A 19,525-nucleotide genomic window follows, 5' to 3' on the forward strand; every position below is an offset into this window, starting at 1 on the left:
GGAATTGGAAGACCATAGGGATTAGAAGCTGAGTTTTCAAAAGGCAGGAGGTCATAGCTGGCTCCCATGTGAGGCATCAGAGCATGGGGAATTGACTAGCAGAAATGGACTTCACTGGTACATATTGTAGACCTGCATTGGGGTCTTAGGTTTGTGCTTTGGGATAAGTCAAGTCAAGCTATTTTATAGGATAAGATGGCTATGTGTTTCCAATTTTTTCCTCTTTGCTTTTAGGGGAATTACAGCACCACTGTGAAGTGGAACCAGGTTCTACATTGGAGCTGGGAATCGGAACTCCCTTTGGAATGTGCCACACACTTTGTAAGAATCAAGAGTGTGATAGACGATGCCAGTTTCCCTGAGCCAAATTTCTGGAGCAACTGGAGTTCCTGGGAGGAAGTCAGTGGTAAGAAGTGAGGTGGTTACAAGAGCGAAAAGGGTTAATATATTTTTTAATGAGGAGCAATAGTCAAATAGTGGAAATCTCCTTTGAGGAACCCTGGGTAGACGCTGACATTATTTTCCTTTGGCTCCTATGGGAACTAAAAAACACAGGTGTGAAACTTGGCACTGGAAGATATAGTCTGAAGTCTTACTTCTGAGCTTACTCATTGACGTAGTTGTGCAGATTGAGGCAATTTTGTATTTGTTTTCAAAACATGTAAAGTGTGTGTATTATAAATGTTAAGTGAACAAAGCAAGACATAAATTGTAAATATGTATTTATTTGAACAACACAAAATGTGTATGCATCTAGAGTAGAGTTTGGGAACCTTTTTCTGTGAAGGGACAGGTAAGAGATACTGTAGGCTTTTCAGAGCATACAGTCTCCGTTTTGACTATTCAACTCTGCTACTGCAGTGTGAAAGCAGCCGTAGACAGTGTGTAAACCAATGAGAGGGCTTTGTTGATAGAACTTTATTTTGCAAAAACAGGGCTGGGCATGGTGGCTCATGCCTGTAATCCCAGCACTTTGGGAGGCCAAGGCGGGCGGATCACTTGAGGTCAGAGTTTCAAGACCAGCCTGGGAAACATGGTGAAATCCTGTCTCTACTAAAAATACAAAAATTAGCTGGGCATGGTGATGGGCACCTGTAGTCCCAGCTATTCTGGAGACTGAGGCAGGAGAATTGCTTGAACTCATGAGGCAGAGGTTGCAGTGAGCCTAGGTCACACCACTGCACTCCAGCCTGGGCCACAGAGCCAGATTCTGTCTCTCACACACACACCAAAAAACAACAGATGGTGGACTCAAATTGTAGTCCCCACCAATCTAGTCGGGACTTGAAGGGCGGAGAGGTGGAATATGGATAAATGAAAGTGGTGAAGATGAGATTATGGATAAGTATATTTTAAATATTCTTTAATACTGATAATTTTGTTGTAATTAAAATTTAGAGTGGGTTTTGTCACTTTCTTTTGCTCCCATTAAACTAATAATAATGACATAATAATAATTGAATTAAATCTATGACCTAGTCACTTTTTAAAATACTATATGTATTTAGTTCTCATATCAGTCCTATAAAAGGACTTCTTATCCTCGCTTCAAAGAAAAGGAAACTGAGGCACTGAGAGGTTAAAGAAGCCATGTAAAGTCACCATGCCACTAAGTGTTGGAGCTGGAATTCCAACCCAGACAGTCTGACTCCAGAGGTCATGTGCTTAACCATTGTATCCTACTACGGAAAGGAGTACACATCCACAGGGAAAGATATTAAAAAGATAGTAAGAGGTTGGGTGCCATGGCTCACATCTGTAATCCTAGTACTTTGGGAGGCCGAGACGGGCGGATTGCCTGAGCTCAGGAGTTCGAGACCAGCCTGCACAACATGACGAAGCCCCAGCTCTACTAAAAATACACAAAATCAACCGGGTGTGGTGGCACATGCCTGTAGTCCCAGCTACTCAGGAGGCTGAGGCACGAGAATCGCTTGAACGTTGGATTTTTAAAAAGCTTTAAAAAAATGAACTTTTAAAAGACCCCTTACACTTGAGGGACTGGCATTTCTGAGAAGGTAGGAAGAGATATGATCTCCAGTATAATGAAGAGATTATGAGGGATTTGGGAGCCGTATAGACCTTGCCATTCTGAATGTGGCTTCGCCACTTTCTAACTGAGCAAACTCTGGCTAAGTCCTGCCTGACCCCTTGTTGTAAGGTACTAAGAACGACATGAGATACTGTACAGAAACACTTAACATGGCCTCGGGCAGGGCTGGGACTTGCTAGAAAGCAGTTACAATAACCCGGCAATAGCAATCATGCAGTCTTCAGGTGGTAATAGTAATGTGCTGTCTGTGGCAGTAAGAGCAACAGCAGTGGTATCAGTGTAACAATAGGAGCAATGGTGGAAAAGATTGTCTTGCATTCACCAAAGGGCAGAGGTTTGGCAGAGAAATTTAGGTTGCTATTTTCTCCAGAAGGTAGAAAAAGCTAAAGTTATCTGCTGAAGGCAAATGGATAACTTGTTTTAAGAGGCTTGAATTTTGAGTGCGATTCTAACTTGGCTATTTTTTTTTTTTTTCTTGCAGTACAAGATTCTCTTGGACGGGGCACATTGTTCGTTTTCCCTAAAGATAAGCTGGTGGAAGAAGGCTCCAATGTTACCATTTGTTATGTTTCTAGGAACATTCAAAATAATGTATCCTGTTATTTGGAAGGGAAACAGATTCACGGAGAACAACTTGATCCACATGTAACTGCATTCAACTTGAATAGTGTGCCTTTCATTAGGAATAGAGGGACAAATATCTATTGTGAGGCGAGTCAAGGAAATGTCAGTAAAGGCATAGAAGGCATCGTTCTCTTTGTCTCAAGTAAGTATGCAAATTCTCTGTGGCCCTTTCTTCTCATTTCCTGGGGAATAGATTAAATCTCCTTTACTAGAAGACAAACACTTCCACCCACGATCTTGATTTTCTTTTGTTTCCCAAGTTTTCTAGGAGAGGCTCTGAAGTTGATGACCTTTAGTAATGTTTCCAGGATTTCCTGTTGTTTTCTTGTCCTTACTGAGAGTTGTATTCCTAGAGATCAATAGTATTAAATAGAGACAGTTCAGGTCATGACCTGGACCACTGGGAAAATACCTTTTTTTGCCCCACCCATGCTGGAATTACTTTGGGATCACAGAGGGAGGGTAGGGGCTGTAGATTGGACAACCACGGAGTCAGCCAGGGTTGTAGCCCAGGAGATCTGGGTTTTAATCTTCTTTCCCTGGCTGGGTGTGTCATGTTGGCCAAGTTTCCTAGCCTCTCTGAGCCAGTTTCCTCCTTTGTAAAATGGGGACAGTGATGGTGATTGTGAGGATTAATGAATGTGGGTAGCGCCTGGCCACAGTAATAGCTGTGTGCAGTAGGAGATCAGCAAATGGAGGCCATTACTGTTCTTAACTGTGCAGTAAATTGGTTCCATTGGATATATTAGTGGAGTGGGAACATTTTGATTTTTTTTTTTTTTTTTTTTTTTTTTGAGAAGGAGTGTCGCTCTGCTGCCCAGGCTGGAGTGCAGTGGCCAGATCTCAGCTCACTGCAAGCTCTGCCTCCCGGGTTTACGCCATTCTCCTGCCTCAGCCTCCCAAGTAGCATGTGCCACCTCGCCCGGCTAGTTTTTTGTACTTTTTAGTAGAGACGGGGTTTCACCGTGTTAGCCAGGATGGTCTCGATCTCCTGACCTCGTGATCCGCCCGCCTCGGCCTCCCAAAGTGCTGGGATTACAGGCTTGAGCCACCGCGCCTGGCCTTGATTTTTATATAGATCTGTGTGTGCACAACTAGTGACCTCCTGTATTTTGTTTTGAGCATCTCCTTCCCCGGCACAGTAGGGAACATCTCCCTCCCTGCCTCCCTTGCCAAAGGAAGTCTCCAGTCTCCTGGATGCCTGGTTCATCTATGTCCCCTTAGCATGGCCACAAGAGGCAGCAGTAACTCTGGGGATTCGGAGGTGCTTCGCCATTCCCCAAACACGCAGCTCCCGTCTGTTGAATTTAGCAGGTTCACAAATCTGACTGATTCTCTCGCATCCCCAAAGCATTCTGTGAGCCACGGCAACCAAAATGAAACACTGGCAGGCACTGGGGATACAACCCTTGTCAAATGGATACAGCATCAGCCACTTGCATGACATGGACCATCCATGCCCTTGACATCTCAGAAAATCACAAGGGCAGGAAGGGGAAGGGGCCAATTTGAGGTGACCCCTGATAAGTGACTTTTGGAGGCTGTTGATAGGTAGCCTTCCACTTCAGTCACCCCTTCATTGTTCAGAGTAACTCTGTGGCTTCAGACTCTAAACAGAGCTTTCCATTTGGCTTATCTTCCAATAAAAAGATTTAACTAGGTATGTTTTCCTTTGTATGGACAGAAGTACTTGAGGAGCCCAAGGACTTTTCTTGTGAATCCCAGGACTTCAAGACTTTGCACTGTACTTGGGATCCTGGGACGGACACTGCCTTGGGGTGGTCTAAACAACCTTCCCAAAGCTACACTTTATTTGAATCGTAAGTTGGCTCTGGTTCCATTATTGAAAAGTTCTTCCTTGTTTGAGGTGCTTGTGACAACATGGCAAAATCTACACTTAGATGTTGCAGGAAATTTGAACAGGTATTTCAGAACCACCTGCCAAGGTCAAGAGGAAACCTTTAAGTGGTGACAAGTGTCTAATACTTTCTACCTGAGGTTTTTTAAAAAGGACCATTTAGCATAGCATGGTAAGAAAGACAGTTAATGTGTACCTTGACGTGAAAATAGTCATATCTGATAATCTGGGTCTACCCAATTTCTGACTTTTTAGGAATATTCCAAGTAAATTAAGGGATGTTCTCGCCACCCATGGGAAGTCAGTGATTCATGTTAAGACATTTCAGCACATATATCAAATTTGTAGAAACAATATTTTCATTATTGGTATTTGTTGGTGATGGATCAATGCCGTTATGGGGAACATAGTTTGACAGTCACTGAGTATGCCCTGGGGGATAAGGGATACATTTGCTTTGATGGAAGTAAAAACCTTGTAATGTATTATTTTGTTTTGTTTTTTAAGATTTTCTGGGGAAAAGAAACTTTGTACGCACAAAAACTGGTGTAATTGGCAAATAACTCAAGACTCACAAGAAATGTATAACTTCACACTCATAGCTGAAAATTACTTAAGGAAGAGAAGTGTCAATATCCTTTTTAACCTGACTCATCGAGGTGAGACTAGAGTTGTCACAGCCCACCGTGGCTACTAACATGTCTTTGTTTGACAGACTGTGTCATCAAGTAAATGTGCTGTAGATCTTTGCCTCATTCACAGCCGATGTGAGAGTTAGAATTTATAGCTGTTGTTGATGCCACGTTTCTCCTCATGGATGCACGCATCCGCTATTATTTGTTTGTTTTAATAATGTCACGAGCACCAATGAGCTTACTACCCGACTTCAAAACTAGCACTCTAACAATAACTTCTATCATATCTCGTCCTATCATGCCCTCACCCCCGCTCCTTCCACCAAGATAATTATCACTTTAAATTGTGTGCATGTGTATTCTCATTTCTTATGTAATGGTAAAAATGCCTTTATTTTGTTTGGTTTTAATGCATAGAAAGAATATCAAGCTGTGTGTAATAATTCAGTAATTATGTTTATATAATATTAAATTGCTAATATTTGCCCATATTGTTTAGTGTTGCTATAGTCCATTCACTTTTACTGCTGTGTAGTATTTCATTGTGTAAATATTAAATATTTTATATGTGCATCTCCTTTGATGGATTTGCAGGTTGTGTCAAGGTTTTTGCTCTTGGGTACATGTTAATATGAACATTTTTATACATGTGTCCAGTACACATTTACAATTGTTTTTCTTGCATATATGCTTAAGCATTGGATCAGATGTAGAATATGTTCAACTTATAGGATAAGGTCAAATTATTTTTCAAGGGAGTAGTACCAGTTATACTCCCACCCTATAGATTCACATATTCTTACCAAGTTGGTATTGGCACATTTTTTTTTATTTTTGCCAATTAAATGGCTATAAAATGGTATTTCATGATAGTCTTGAGATTGAATCTCATGAGTGTTTTGGCCACATCTGTTTTCTCTTTTATGAAAAGCTTACGCATGCAATTTACACATTTTTTGTTGGTAAGAGTATTCATATATTCCTGATACTGATTTGTTGTTCATTTCTATACTGCTAATATCTTATCCCAATTTGTAACTCACTTTCTTTTATATGTCTGTTGATGAACAAAAGTTTATCATTTTTAAAGCAGATAATTTTATAAAAATATTTTAAAGAGATCATTTCCTACCCCAAGATCAGAAGGGCAGTCACCTATAAGTTTTTAGTAAGAAGTTTAAAGGTTTTTAAGAAGACAAATTCCAAATCCATCTGGGATTGATTTTTTTTTATATTAAGTGAGATAGGGTTATGACACTGAATTTTTCTGTTTGGTAACCATTTTTCCATAACTGTTTATCAAATAACTCTTCCTTCGCTAATGATCTGACATGCCACCTCTTTCACTGTTAGGAAAGCATAGGAGAGTTCTGGATTCTTAATTCCACTGGTTGGTCTGTTTATTCCTGCACTAGTATTACACTAACTTACTTAAAGTTTCAGATGAGTCTTGACATCAGGTAGGATAAGTCTCTCACCCTATTCTTTTTCAGAAATATCCTCACTATTCTTGGTGCCATACTCTTTTATGTAAAATTGATAATTAATTTACCAAATTCTATGAAAAGCCCTACTGGGCTTTTCATTGGAATTGCACTTAATCTATAAATACAATTTGGAGAGATCAATATCTCTATGTTACTAAATCTTCCTGTGCCTGGACATAGTATATTTTTATATTTCTTTAGGCCTCTGTTAAAATCATTTCATAAAGTTTTAAATGTTTCCCTTGTATACTTTTTTTCCTTGTATATTTTTTGTACTACTAATATGGCTCCAATGACTGGAGGAACATCCCAGTTCTTCATTTCGAGCCGGTTTGCATAAAACCACACAGACACATGTGGAGTGGTTTTACGGAGAGAAAAGTTTAATAGGCAAGAAAGAAGGAAGAAGGAAACAACTCCCCCATACAGAGACAGAGGGAGGAGGGATTTGAACAAAGAGAAAACCCCCTGTGCAGCAGAAAAGTGGCTGTTTATGTGAGGAGGCTGGAGGAGTTGGTTTCTGATTTGCATAGGGCTGAGGGGATTGGCTTGACCAGGCATGTCATTCACCTACCCTGGGAAAAAAATGGCCCTCCCACCCTACCCTTTTAATATGCAAATGCAGGGCACCTTGATGTTCTACGCACAGCACATAGATATTACCTGTTATATCATCTCCCTTTTAAATCTTGCTGCATCTTGTAAGTCCACAAGTAACTATATATGTTTAATGTTCACCATTAGAGCTTATGCAAATATTTCTCTGGTCATTTTGATAATCTGAAATTTATTCCCTAGTACTTTCTTCAGAAAGTGCTTATGGAAACAACAGTTCCCTGAATTTTTGAATGTCAATAAAAGTTTTACTCTGGTCTTTGTATTTAATGGTCAGTTTGAATAGATATAAAATTTTTAGCTTACATTTTCTTCCTTGAGTATCATAAATTTTATTGTTGCATTTTTTTTTTTCTGGCATACAGCAAGGCTCATGAAAAGCCTAGTAGTAATGGTAATCTATTTTTTCCCCATTAATAGTCACTTGGTTTTTTTGCCCAGATGCCCAAAAGATTTTTTTCTTTTTCTTTAAAACCTTTGTCTTGGTGTTGGCTATGCTAGGTTGATGTGTTCAGTAATATGGTACATTCTTTCAATATGTATTATCACATATTTTTTTAATTCAGGAAATTTTTTGAATTATCATTTTTGGTATTTGGCCACCTTCCTTTGGTTTTCTTTTTCAGGAATTCTTGCTAACTCTATATTGAACCTTTTTTTCCGATCTTTAATATTTGTTACTTTCTCTTGCATTACTTTTATCCCTTCATTGATTTTATTTAAAATTTTTTTTTCTCCTTTTACCTCCTATTTGCTTAAGAAATTATCTGTTGTGTTTTTTTTCCTGTGGTAACTACTTCCAGTTTAGTCTTCAATTTTGAATTTATTTTTTGTTTTATATCTATTTCTTTCCTGAGTTCTGTTACCTCATCCATGACGTTTGCTAAATCTGATTTATATTGTTCGCTAATATCTTTTATCACTTTTACAATGTCTTTTAGTCTATTTTGAAGTAGTTGTCTTATCATCATATTCATTTCTGCTGTATCTGTGGTTGTGTCTTTTTCATTCACAATATTATCTATATGTACCTTTGCTCTTATTATTTGGTAATCTTGCTGGAAGTTTACTTTGACTTCTTTTTTAAAAGAAACCAATTTTGCTTTGAAAATTGTTCTTTTTATTGTGTTTTGTTGTTGTTGAATTTCCACCGTAATTTTTATTACCCATTTTCTTCTACTTTCTTGGATTTTTTTCTGTTGTTCCTTTTACTTTTCTAAGTTGAGTATTAGTTCACAAATAAAATATTTAAAGCTATATATTTCCATTGAAATACCAGTTTTATGGCATCCACAACAGTCCAGTAAGTTTTAACTTAACATTGCAGTGCTTTCATTATAATGAACTATATATGATACCATTTCTAATCCATGAATTAATTTGTTTCAAATTTTCTAAAATGAAATTTTTATTTTTTTGTTATTAATTTTTAACAGAAATTCACTGTGGTCATAGAAAGTGTCTATGTGATACGTATTCATTGAAATTGTCGAGGTTTGTTTTATGGGCTTGTACCTTGCTGAAAGTGTGGTCTATGGACCAGAAGCATCAGTATCACCTAGGAGCTTTGTAGAAGTGCAGAATCTCAGGCCCCGCCTCAGTCCTACTGAACCTGAATCTGTATTTTAACAAGGTCATCAGGTGATTTCCTATCTGTATCAAAGTTCGAGAAGCATTGATCTAGTCTCTGATGAAGTAGGTTAAATTTGTTCATTGTTTTGTTCAGATCTTCTATATCTTTCTTGGTTTTGCTGACCGGCCTATCAGTAATTGAGAAGGGTATGTTAAAATTACTCACTATTTTGGTAAAATTGTTTATTTCTCCCTGAAGTTCTATAAATTTTTACTTTACATATTTTGAGGGTATTTTATCAGATTCATCGTTTAGAGTCACTGTATCTTCTTTATGCTAATCCATAGATTTCTTGTATGTCTTTTTTAATGTTTCTTTTGTTAATTTTAAACTCATCATTTGTTTATTCTCATACCACTGCTACACTGCAGTCTGTAAATCACTTTGTCATGTTTCTCGTCATAGTCATGCTGCTCAGATGTCTCACTGTCTTGGTTTCTGAGCTTGAATTCCCCCGTAAGTGTCTTCTATGCTGTTAGCCGGTAAATATCAGAGAAAGGCTAAGCAGAGCATGGCCTAGGGATGAGCTGAGGATAGAGAGATATAGGCCCCCCCAAAACCATAATTAATCACTCTTCATTGTACCCAACAACCCTTCAGGTCAGGGTTTCACCTTCAGCCGTGCCCCTCACTTTCATCCCTCAAGAAGCAGCATTAAGAGGTTAGATTGGAATCTACCAGACCTGTGTGTCTGGAGGAGAGAGAGGAAGAAAAAGAGGATTTCCTCATTTTCCTCAGCTCCTTGCCTTGCAGGACTTCTGTTCTTTCCTGTTGTTACTCCTGGGAACCCCTGCTCCCGTGGTCTGAGTTTGAGTTTGATTACTTAAGCTTTTTTTTTTTTTTTTTTTTTTTTTTTTTGAGATACAGACAGCATTGCTTCATGTGACCTCCATGTTCTGGCACAGGTTGGTTGCTACCTTCTGCAATCTTCTGTCCAAGATTGGCATTTGTATTGGCCAGATGCGACCTATATTTTGTATCATACCTGAAAGCTTTCCACTATAGCAGAATCATTACAGAATCTTGTATACGTTTGGTTACTTAGGAATCATTCTTGGTGGTACTTTTCACCCTTTTATCTTTCAGATTCACTCCATCTGCAACTACTATTTGATTTTTTATTTCTAAACATTTTAAAAACATACTCACTTCTTTCCGTCTCCACAATTACTCCCTTAGCCCAATTTACTTCCCTTCTGACTTGGGCCACAAATATAGCTTCCCACCAGATTTACAAGTATCTTCATATTCTCTATACCCCAGCATAGGTGATCATCTCAAAAGCAAATTTGATCATATTACCACTGCTTCAAAATTAGTAAAGCATTTTTAAAGATATAGACAATATCACTTGATATAACCCTCATGGTCAAGCACAGGTTGGCTGCCACCTTCTTCTTTGTCTGCCCCTTGTTTTTTCAGTGTGAGGCCAGGTGCCTTCTCTGTCTCCTACAGGTTTGTTGCAATCTCTTTTGATGCAGGATCTTTATACATGTTGTTCACTTTTACTGGGATGCCCCCCTCTTCTCCTTTTACCTGCTTAATTACTATATATCTTTAGATTTCAGCTTAATCCTCACTTCACCCTCCAACAGAGCAGGCACTGGGGACCCAGCAATGAACAAAATTGAGTGACTGCCTCTAGTGAACTCATATGCTAGTGTGTGTTGAGAGGGCTGGATTGGGGGCAGGATTGAGGACTGCAGACATAACAACGTGTTAACATGTAAAGAAGTCAGTACAATAACTTCAAGTGCAGGTAAATCCTACAAAGAAGGTAAAATTCAAGTAATAGGGTAGAGAATGCCCGGGATGTTGCTGCCATTAGGATAGTTATGGAAAGCCTCTAAGAGAGCAGTCTTAAAGGATGAGAGGGAGGCCTCCAGCCCCGCCCAGCTCAGTGTTTCCCAGCATGCACTGCAGTGACATGTTTTCCTTGTGCTGGAAAGCAGCGTTTAGTGTCCACACTGTCCTAGTCAGATGAGAGTACTACCCCACCAGTAGGCTGTCTTGATGTCCTTTCTTCAGTTGCTGTGTGAGTTGGCTGTTCTTTAGTATCATTCAATGGCTCCCTTGGCTTGCAAAGGACAGGGTTCATGGAAAGCCCACCATATTCTATGAGAATGCATTCATTATTGTGTTGCTTGGGCTGTGAAGGATGTTACTTGCTCAGTTTAAAGTCTCATGGGATACTCAAAATGATGACAACTTTCTCATAAGGGCTGCTGTAGTAGTCTGAGCATTCACATGAGTGACACATATTTCACCTTTTTAGCTAGCTGTCATTACATAATGAAGAGAGAGGGAGATTCTCTGAAAGAGAATGTTCGGGAATAGACATTGCAATGGGAATACGTGTGCCATAGTAAACTGTGTATATTCAGGAATGTAAAGGAATACAAAGGTTGTTAAAGGAAAAAATGAGGAGGATTATATCATTGTTTTGAGATAATTATTCTTAGCTACAAGGATCAATAACAAGGGCGGTATCAGTCCAAGTTTGGACAAGCAGTTGCTGGGCAGATGTCCTTGCAGACATTTTTTGTGTGTGTGAGATTGTGATGGCCTTTATGCAAGATTATGGTTTTTGCAGTCTTTTGTGAGAATTTTTTATTCAGATATTCATGCATGAGAACCCTCCTTCCCTTCATGGCCTTCCCTGGCTTCATTATTCAGGGTTTTAAAAAATCATGTGACTCCATTTTTATTCTGACAACTTTCACATTTCCCCCTTTGGATCAAAATCTCTCTCTGAAATCATTGCTGATCATCCTTTAACCAGGATGGACCTGTCCTGGGTTACTGATCTGGTCCCACATTGGAGGGAGTGATTGGCAACTAGGGGTCAGTGTCAAAACCCTTGTAGCCATATTTGAACCACAAAGGGAGGTCTGGAGGGAGTTACTCTCAGGATAAGCCTTCCTGGAGTCCACTGTTAAGTTTAATTTTATCTGTTCTGTAGTCTTTTGGCCATCCTCTCAAAGTGCTGGGCCAGCATTGTTCTGTTAGGAATAGTACTTCAGCAGAAATTTGACAAGGAAGAAGTACAAAAGTTTAAAAGGAAAATGGAAAATAAAGTTAATAGTAATATGATAATCCCAGTTTGCATAATAGTTTTGAGCTTTGAGCCTCACCTTAAGGGCAGACAATTGAATAAATCAAATGACATGGGACTTAGGTGAGACCTGTTGTAATTATGTGACCTGTTTTTTTAAAAAATTGTATGTATACAGGCCTCAACTTCCCCAGAGGAATTTATCTGTATACAACATGTAGTATTAGCAGTAGCACAGATATTTCCTTATTTCATGACTTAAGGGAGCTCTGGAGTCAGGTTCTATCAAGTTATCAACAGAAACTACTGATTGTGAAATTTCGATTACACTATTATCCTGTAAAGAAAAAGATACGCATAAGAAAGGAAAAAGTAAGAGGGGCAAGAGTCTCATTATGATGGGGAATCTTGTCCCATCATCTTGGAAAAAGTTGTTCACTACATAAAGCCATCAACCTCGTGTCCTCGTTTGCAGCTTGAAGGTCACTGGGTGTGGAATCAGTAGGTTCCATGACCTTTCTGTGCAGCTCGTACATCAGGCATGAGACTTGTCCCTTGAAAGTTAAGTTGTCCAGCTTCAGTTTAAGGGCTTTAGGAACAGAGCAGGTTTTAGAGAGTTATAGCCAAATATTGGAGGAAATTAAGAGAATACAGGATCTAGTCCAACCTACAGGCAGATAGCAAGAATTCAAAATCAGTGCACTGGTTTATGGAAGGAGAGTTGGGTTCAAATGATATGTCTGACAAAATGGGACCTGTTCATGTGGCTATGTTATATTTGCCCTGATGGGTAATTTTATGAAGGCTGGGTACCAAATTTTGGGTAAAGCAATTTCTGCGGCAGATTTTTTAAAAAACATCCTCCCTTTTTGTGTTTCAACTGAATTTAGGGGTTAAACATTCAAATATTTGCATTTTAGCTAGGACTAGCTAAATTGTATCACAAGACCAAAATCTACAAGTGGCCTTCAATTTTAGCAATAATTTATCTTTTTGTTTGCCGGTCTCATTGGCTCAATTAGTCAACCTAAGTGGGGAAATGTTTTAGAGAAAGGTACTTACAGTCTCCGACTCCCTTGGCTTTTTCTGGCTTATGCATGAAAGACAAAGCAAAATTTTTATGCCAGGCAGAGATAACTTATATTATTGCTCTGAACTCAAGATTTTGACTTGTTTAATCTGAGAGCCTAACTTTTTATAAACATTTATCTAGTCATTTTCTTTTTAGATTATCAGTCTTTTAATTAGGTATGATATCACCCTAAGCAACTGCTAGCAAGGCAAACCTAATTTTACATTTCCGAAAGGATGACTCTTAGGTGTACAAGGCTAGGTTATTGGTTGCCACAGACCTGTTGTAGTTTGAAAGCCCTCTTTTTGTTTTTCTTATCTTGGCTGAAATGCTTTGAGGAAAACTTCTACTTGGCTTTTGAAATTAGTAACTAGAATATCCTAATTCAAGTGAAAAAGTTAATAGATTCAGAGTAAGCAGAGAGGAAGAAGAGAAAAAAAAAAAACAGATAAAGAAGTTGGGAGCCTCTATATACCAGCATTTAAAAAAAATCTATAGTTGTAGTTTCTTAATTTGGTACTGAGAAAAACAAGTCTGGGGACATTGAATGGTTCTTAAGATGACCATTGACTGAAAAGTGTTCATGAGGAAAAGTCACGTAGCCAACCAGAATACTTGGCATGCCTGAATACTGGGGAATCCCATTCTATTTGCTATTAATCTCTCCAGACCAAATAAATCCTATAAATCCTGTCAGGGAATGTCAGGAGTTTAGACCAGTATTTTAGAAGGTGAGTAGCCACCTTAGTGGATTTTAATTGGCCATTGCCTGGCCACCATTTACAATATTTTTGTTCTCAGAAGACATTGAAAATCAAGCAAGAGAAAAAGAGCCAACTTGTTTACAGATACACATAACCAAATCAAAATGAAACCAAGATCAGAGTACTTGCGAAAATTGTAACTCAGATGTGCAGAGCAAACAGAATATTAAATCAGGTGTGCAGACCAAACAGCACTCTGATTTTGTAGAAATCAGGAAGGATGCAAGGTCCTTTCTTAAGATGGCCTTGTTTCTAGTTGAAGAGGACTGACTAGAAGCAGCTAGTGTGCACTGCTCTCACAGAGAGGAAACAAAGTGGTCTGTAAATACTAGCTCTTCAAGTAGATTGTCTAAGACGTCACATCAGGATTCACAAAGGAGGCAGCAGGCCCCATGGAGAACAGAGATGAGCAAAGCCAGGCAGCTCCTACGGGGACTGGTGTGGAGCCAGGGGAGGCTCCTTAACGTGGGGAAAGGGTGAACAAGTGAGAGTTTTTGGGAAATCCACACTTACACCATGGACCTTTGTAATCCTTGGCACATGAGAACCCACATGCCCCTGCCCCAGGCCTCTGGACTAACAGAGAGCTGCCTGGAGTCTTTAGAGAGGTACTACTCAAGCGCACATGGAGCTCCACAGGCCTTGGATCCCTGAGCAGCCTGGTACAAGCTGCTGTAACCCCAATAGAGGCCATTGCCTGGGTGCTGAGGAGTGGCCAGACTGCCCCACTGCTCCTCACTGAGGCTCATTGGTTTGGGCTTCTAGTGCAGCAACTGCACCCCTGCCTGAACACTGTGGGTAGTGTGGCTCTGTGTTCCTCCAGGAAGCACCCAGACTGCAGATCACACGATCCGCCACCCCTGCCTCCCTTCTCCAGGCAAGGCTCATGGCTTGGGCTCCAGCACAATAGCCACACCCCCACCTGAACACTGTGGACAGTCACGGCTCTGAGTTCCTCTGGGGCAAAACTCCCAGAGGTAGTAAACAAGGTGTGGCACCCTTGTGAGCCCCCAAAAGTGAAGTCCAGCATCGGTTGGGTGGGACGAAGTAGGAGCATGTCACGCACCCCAGAGCCATGTGTCTTCATTGCTTCAGCTGAGAAATGCTGCCCTCCCCAGTGAAGGACCCACAGCCTAGCTTCCCTGCCACTACCTGAACATTTCAGCTGTGGCCCAGAGCCCTTCTGAAAACCCAGCCCCCACTGGCCTGGGATATTCCCTTTGGCTAGCGGCCTGGAACTGTGGAAATACCTACCTCACTCCAACCACTTTCCCTGGGGCCTGAGATTGGGCTGATTCAACTAGCCAATACCACTGCAACCAACATCCACTCGCGTGGGCCCAAGAGTGGAGTCCCCCCATACAAGAAGCAGTAGTACTGCCACATCCGAGAACAGACAAGCCATAAAGCTATCTGTATTGGGTTGAGTAACGAGATTATGCTGTGAAATCACTCCCACAGAGTCACAAAACAGACATTTCCCATGGCTTTCAACCACATTGTGGACTGCAGATAGACTACAAGGTACACCTGAACTAGGAGTCACAAGTCCTGCAACAGGGGAGTGACAGGGAAACAGCTCAAGTTCCTGCCTATCTAGGATGGGGAGCTGGTGAAGCCATTTATCCCCCATCCCTGCAGAGACCTAAGTGCGTTTACAGGAGCTTATCCTAGTCACCCTTGCCAGGGCTAGTGCCTGTGCTCACCGTTGGGGTATTTGTGGGCAAGCCAGGGAGCTCCAGCTCTGCCCACATTTGTCACCCTACCTCTGTAGAACAGGAACCCCAGGGAACTGGGCGCTCCACTGTCCTGGTCTTCACCTGCAAAAACAGAACACTTCACAGTAAACATAGACAGGATACTTACCCACCTGCTTGTGTAGCAGCTGGCACTTACCCGCAAGTGCCATCTACTGGCCTGTAGTCCAAGCCACGCAGCCCACAATGAAACCTGCTGACAGAAGTACGTAGGGCTGTAGGGCTATAGGTGCAAAGCCAAAAGACCTTACCCTCTCCAGATGAGAAGGAAAAAGCATTCTGGCATCATGAAAATCGAAATGCTGAACAACATCAAAGGATCTCTCTGGCTCCTGAACCAAAATGGAAACTCAGAAATGACAGATAATGTATTTAAGGCATCAATTGTAAGGAAGCTCAAAGAGATCCAAGACAAAGTTGAAAATCAACATGAAGAAACGTCTAAATCAGTCCAGGAAATGAAGAAAGAGATAAACATCTTAAAAAGAAATCAATTAGAACTACTGGAACTGAAAAACTCACTTAAGGAATTTCAAAATACAATTTAAAGCTTTGTTAATAGACTGAACAAAGCAGAAGAAAGAATTTCAGAGCTTGAAGAATGTTTTTTCAAACTAACCTAGTCAGACAAAAATGAAAAGATAATTTTTAAAAATGAACGAAGTCTTTAAGAAATATGGCATTATGTAAAGCCACTAAACATACAAATTATTGGCATTCTTGAGAGAGTAGGAGAAAAAGTAATCAATCTGGGAAACAAATTTGAGGGAATAATAGAATAAAATCTCTGTAATCTTGCTAGAGAGGTAGACACCCAGATACAAGAAATCCAGAGAACACCTGCTAGGTTCTACACAAAATGAACATCAATATGGCATATAGTCACCAGATTGTTTAAGGCCAGCACTAAAGAAAAAATCTTAAATACAGCTAGAGGAAAAGGTCAGATCATCTACAAAGAAACCCCCATCAGGCTAACAGTAGACTTCTCAGTAGAAACCTTCAAGCCAGAAGAGATTGGGGGTCTATTTTCAGCATTCTCGAAGAAAAGACATTCCAACCAACAATTTCATGTCCAAATTGAGCTTTATACGTGAAGGTAAAATAAAATAAGGTAAAGTAAAATCTTTTTTCAGATAGGCATTGCTAAGGGAATTTGTTACCATTAGATCAACCTTACAAGAAATCTTTAAGGAAGTTCTAAATGTGGAAACAAAAGAATAATACCTGTTACCACAAAATCACACTTAAGTATCTATCCCACAGACCCTATAAAGGAACCACAGAATAGAAACTACAAGTCAACCAGCTAACAGCTTCACAATAGGATCAAAACCTCCTATATATATATTAATCTGGAATGTAAACAGTCTTAACACCCCCACTTAAAAGGCACAGTGGCAAGTTGAATTAAAAAGAAAAAAACAAAAACAAAAACAAGACCCATCTGTCTGCTATGTTCAAGAGATCCATCTTACATGTAATGACATCCATAGGCTTAAAGTAAAGGGTTGGAGAAAGATCTGTCATAAAAATGGAAAACCATAAAGAGTAAGGGTCACTATTGTTATATCAGGTAAAACAGACTTTAAACCAACAACAGTTAAAAGAGACAAAAACAAAAACAAAAACAAAAAAAACAGACACTACATAATGATAAAGGGCTCAATTCAGTAAGAAAACTGTTGACTCTAAATATATATGTACCCAAATGGAAGCACCCAGATTCATAAAACAAGTACTTCCTATTTTATGACTTACAAAGAAACTTAGATAATAACCACACAACCACACAAAAATAGTGGGGGGATTTCAACACCACACTGACAGCGTTAGATCATCGAGGGATAAAACTAACAAATTCTGGACTTATATTCAACACTGTACTAATTGGGCTTAATAGACATCTACAGAACACCCATCAACCACAGAATATACATTCTTCTCATCTGCACACAGAACATACTCCAAGATTAGCCAGATGCTTGGCCATAAATCAAGTCTCAATAAATGCAAAAAAATCAAAACTTTTGGGTAAACAACAAAACGAAGGAAGAAATAAAAAAAATTTTTGGAAATAAACAAAAACAGAGACATAACATACCAAAATCTCTGTGATGCAGCAAAAGCACTGTAAAGAATAAAGTTTATAATGCTAAATGCCTGCATCAAGAAGTTAGAAAGATCTCAAATTAACGATCTCATATAACACCTAGAGAAACTAGAAAAACAAGAACAAACTGACCCCAAAGCTAGAGAAGAAAATGAATAACTAAAATTGAGCAGAACTGAATGAAACTGAGACCCCAAAACCCATACAAAGGCTCAGTGAAACCAAACACTGGTTTTTTGAAAGGATAAACAGGATTGATAGACCTAGCTAGATTGTAGTTTTGATTTGTGTTTCTCTGATGATCTGTGATGTTGAGCACTTTTTCATATGCCTGTTTGCAAATTGTATTTCTCCTTTTGAGAAATGTCTATTCAGATCTTTTGACCATTTTAAAATCAGATTATTAGTGTTTTTTTTTCCTATAGAGTTGTTTGAGCTTCTTATGTATTCTAGTTACTTAATCCCTTATCAGATGGAGAGTTTGGAAAAAATTTATTTCCATTCTGTGGTTTGTCTCTTCACTTGATTGATTGTTTCCTTTGTTGTGCAGAAGCTTTTTAACTTGATGAGATTCTATTTGTCCATTTTTGCTTTGGTTGCCTGTGGTTGTTGGGTATTACTCAATGGATTTTACTTGCATAAATTATTCCAGTGTCTTAGAGAGTTTCCCCAATGTTTTCTTGTAGTAGTTTCATAGTTTAAGGTCTTAAATTTAAGTCTTTAACCCATTTTGATTTGATTTTTGTATGTGGTTAGAAATAGATGTCTAGTTTGATTTTTCTGCATATGGATATCCAGTTTTCCTAGCACTATTTGTTGAAGAGACTGTCCTCTCCCCAATGTATGTGTTTTGCCACCTTTGTAAAAAATGAGTTTACTATAGATGTATGGATTTATTTGGGGTTCTCTAGTCTGTTCTACTGGTCTATGTATCTGTTTTTATGCCATTACCATACTGTTTTGGTTACTATAGCTCTATAGTATAATTTGTAGTCAGCTAATGTGATTCCTGCAGTTTAGTTCTTTTTATTTAGGATAGCTTTGGCAATTCTAGGTCTTTTGTGGTTCCATATAAATTTTCAGATTGTTTTTTCTATTTTTGTAAGGAATATCTTTGGTATTTTGATATGGATTGCAATAACTATGCAGATTGCTTTGAGTAGAATGGATATTTTAACAATATTGATTCTTCCAATCCATGAACATAGAATATGTTTCCTTTTTTGAGTCTTCTTCAATTTCTTTCATCAATATTTTGTAGTTTTCATTGTAGAGATACTTCACTGCTTTGGTTAAGTTAATTCCTAGGTATTTAGTTTTATTTGTAGCTATTGTAAATGGGATTACTTTCTTGATTTCTTTTTCAGATTTTTTGCTGTTGGCATATAGGAATGCTACTGATATTTGTATATTGATTCTGTATCCTGCAACTTTACTGAATTTGTTTATCAGTTCTAATAGTTTATTGATGAAGTCTTTAAGTTTTAACAAATATAAGATAATATCATCTGCAAACAAGGAAAATTTGACTTCTTCCTTTCCAATTTGGATGCCCTTCCCTTCTTTATCTTGTCTGATTGCTCTAGCAAGGACTTCTAGTACTATGTCAAATAACAGTGGGGAAAGTGGACATCTTTGTCCTGTTCCCAATCTTTGAGGATAGGATTTCAGTTTTTCCCCATTCAGTATGATACTAGCTATGGGTCTGTCATATATGACTTTTATTGTGTTGACATATATTCCTTCTATACCCAGCTATTTTAGTACTTTTATCATGAAAGGGATGTTGAATTTCATCAAATGCTTTTTTAGCATCAATTGAAATGATCTTTTTTTTTAAGTGATCATGTTTTAATTAT

The 19,525-nt window shown here is 39.0% G+C and overlaps 1 protein-coding gene across 5 annotated transcripts in view; it reads left to right on the plus strand.

Moving 5' to 3' along the window:
- OSMR (oncostatin M receptor) overlaps positions 1–19,525 on the plus strand; it is a 96,703-nt gene that overhangs the window by 36,249 nt on the left and 40,929 nt on the right. For all 5 annotated transcript variants that reach the window (XM_050793407.1, XM_050793406.1, XM_050793410.1 and 2 more), the window contains 4 exons: positions 235–406; positions 2,535–2,819; positions 4,362–4,497; positions 5,043–5,194. In XM_050793407.1, the coding sequence (XP_050649364.1) occupies positions 235–406; positions 2,535–2,819; positions 4,362–4,497; positions 5,043–5,194 (745 nt within the window). The remainder of the gene's footprint in view (positions 1–234; positions 407–2,534; positions 2,820–4,361; positions 4,498–5,042; positions 5,195–19,525) is intronic.

This window comes from Macaca thibetana, chromosome 6, assembly GCF_024542745.1.
Source record: "Macaca thibetana thibetana isolate TM-01 chromosome 6, ASM2454274v1, whole genome shotgun sequence".
In the NCBI taxonomy this organism is placed as follows: Eukaryota; Metazoa; Chordata; class Mammalia; order Primates; family Cercopithecidae; genus Macaca; species Macaca thibetana.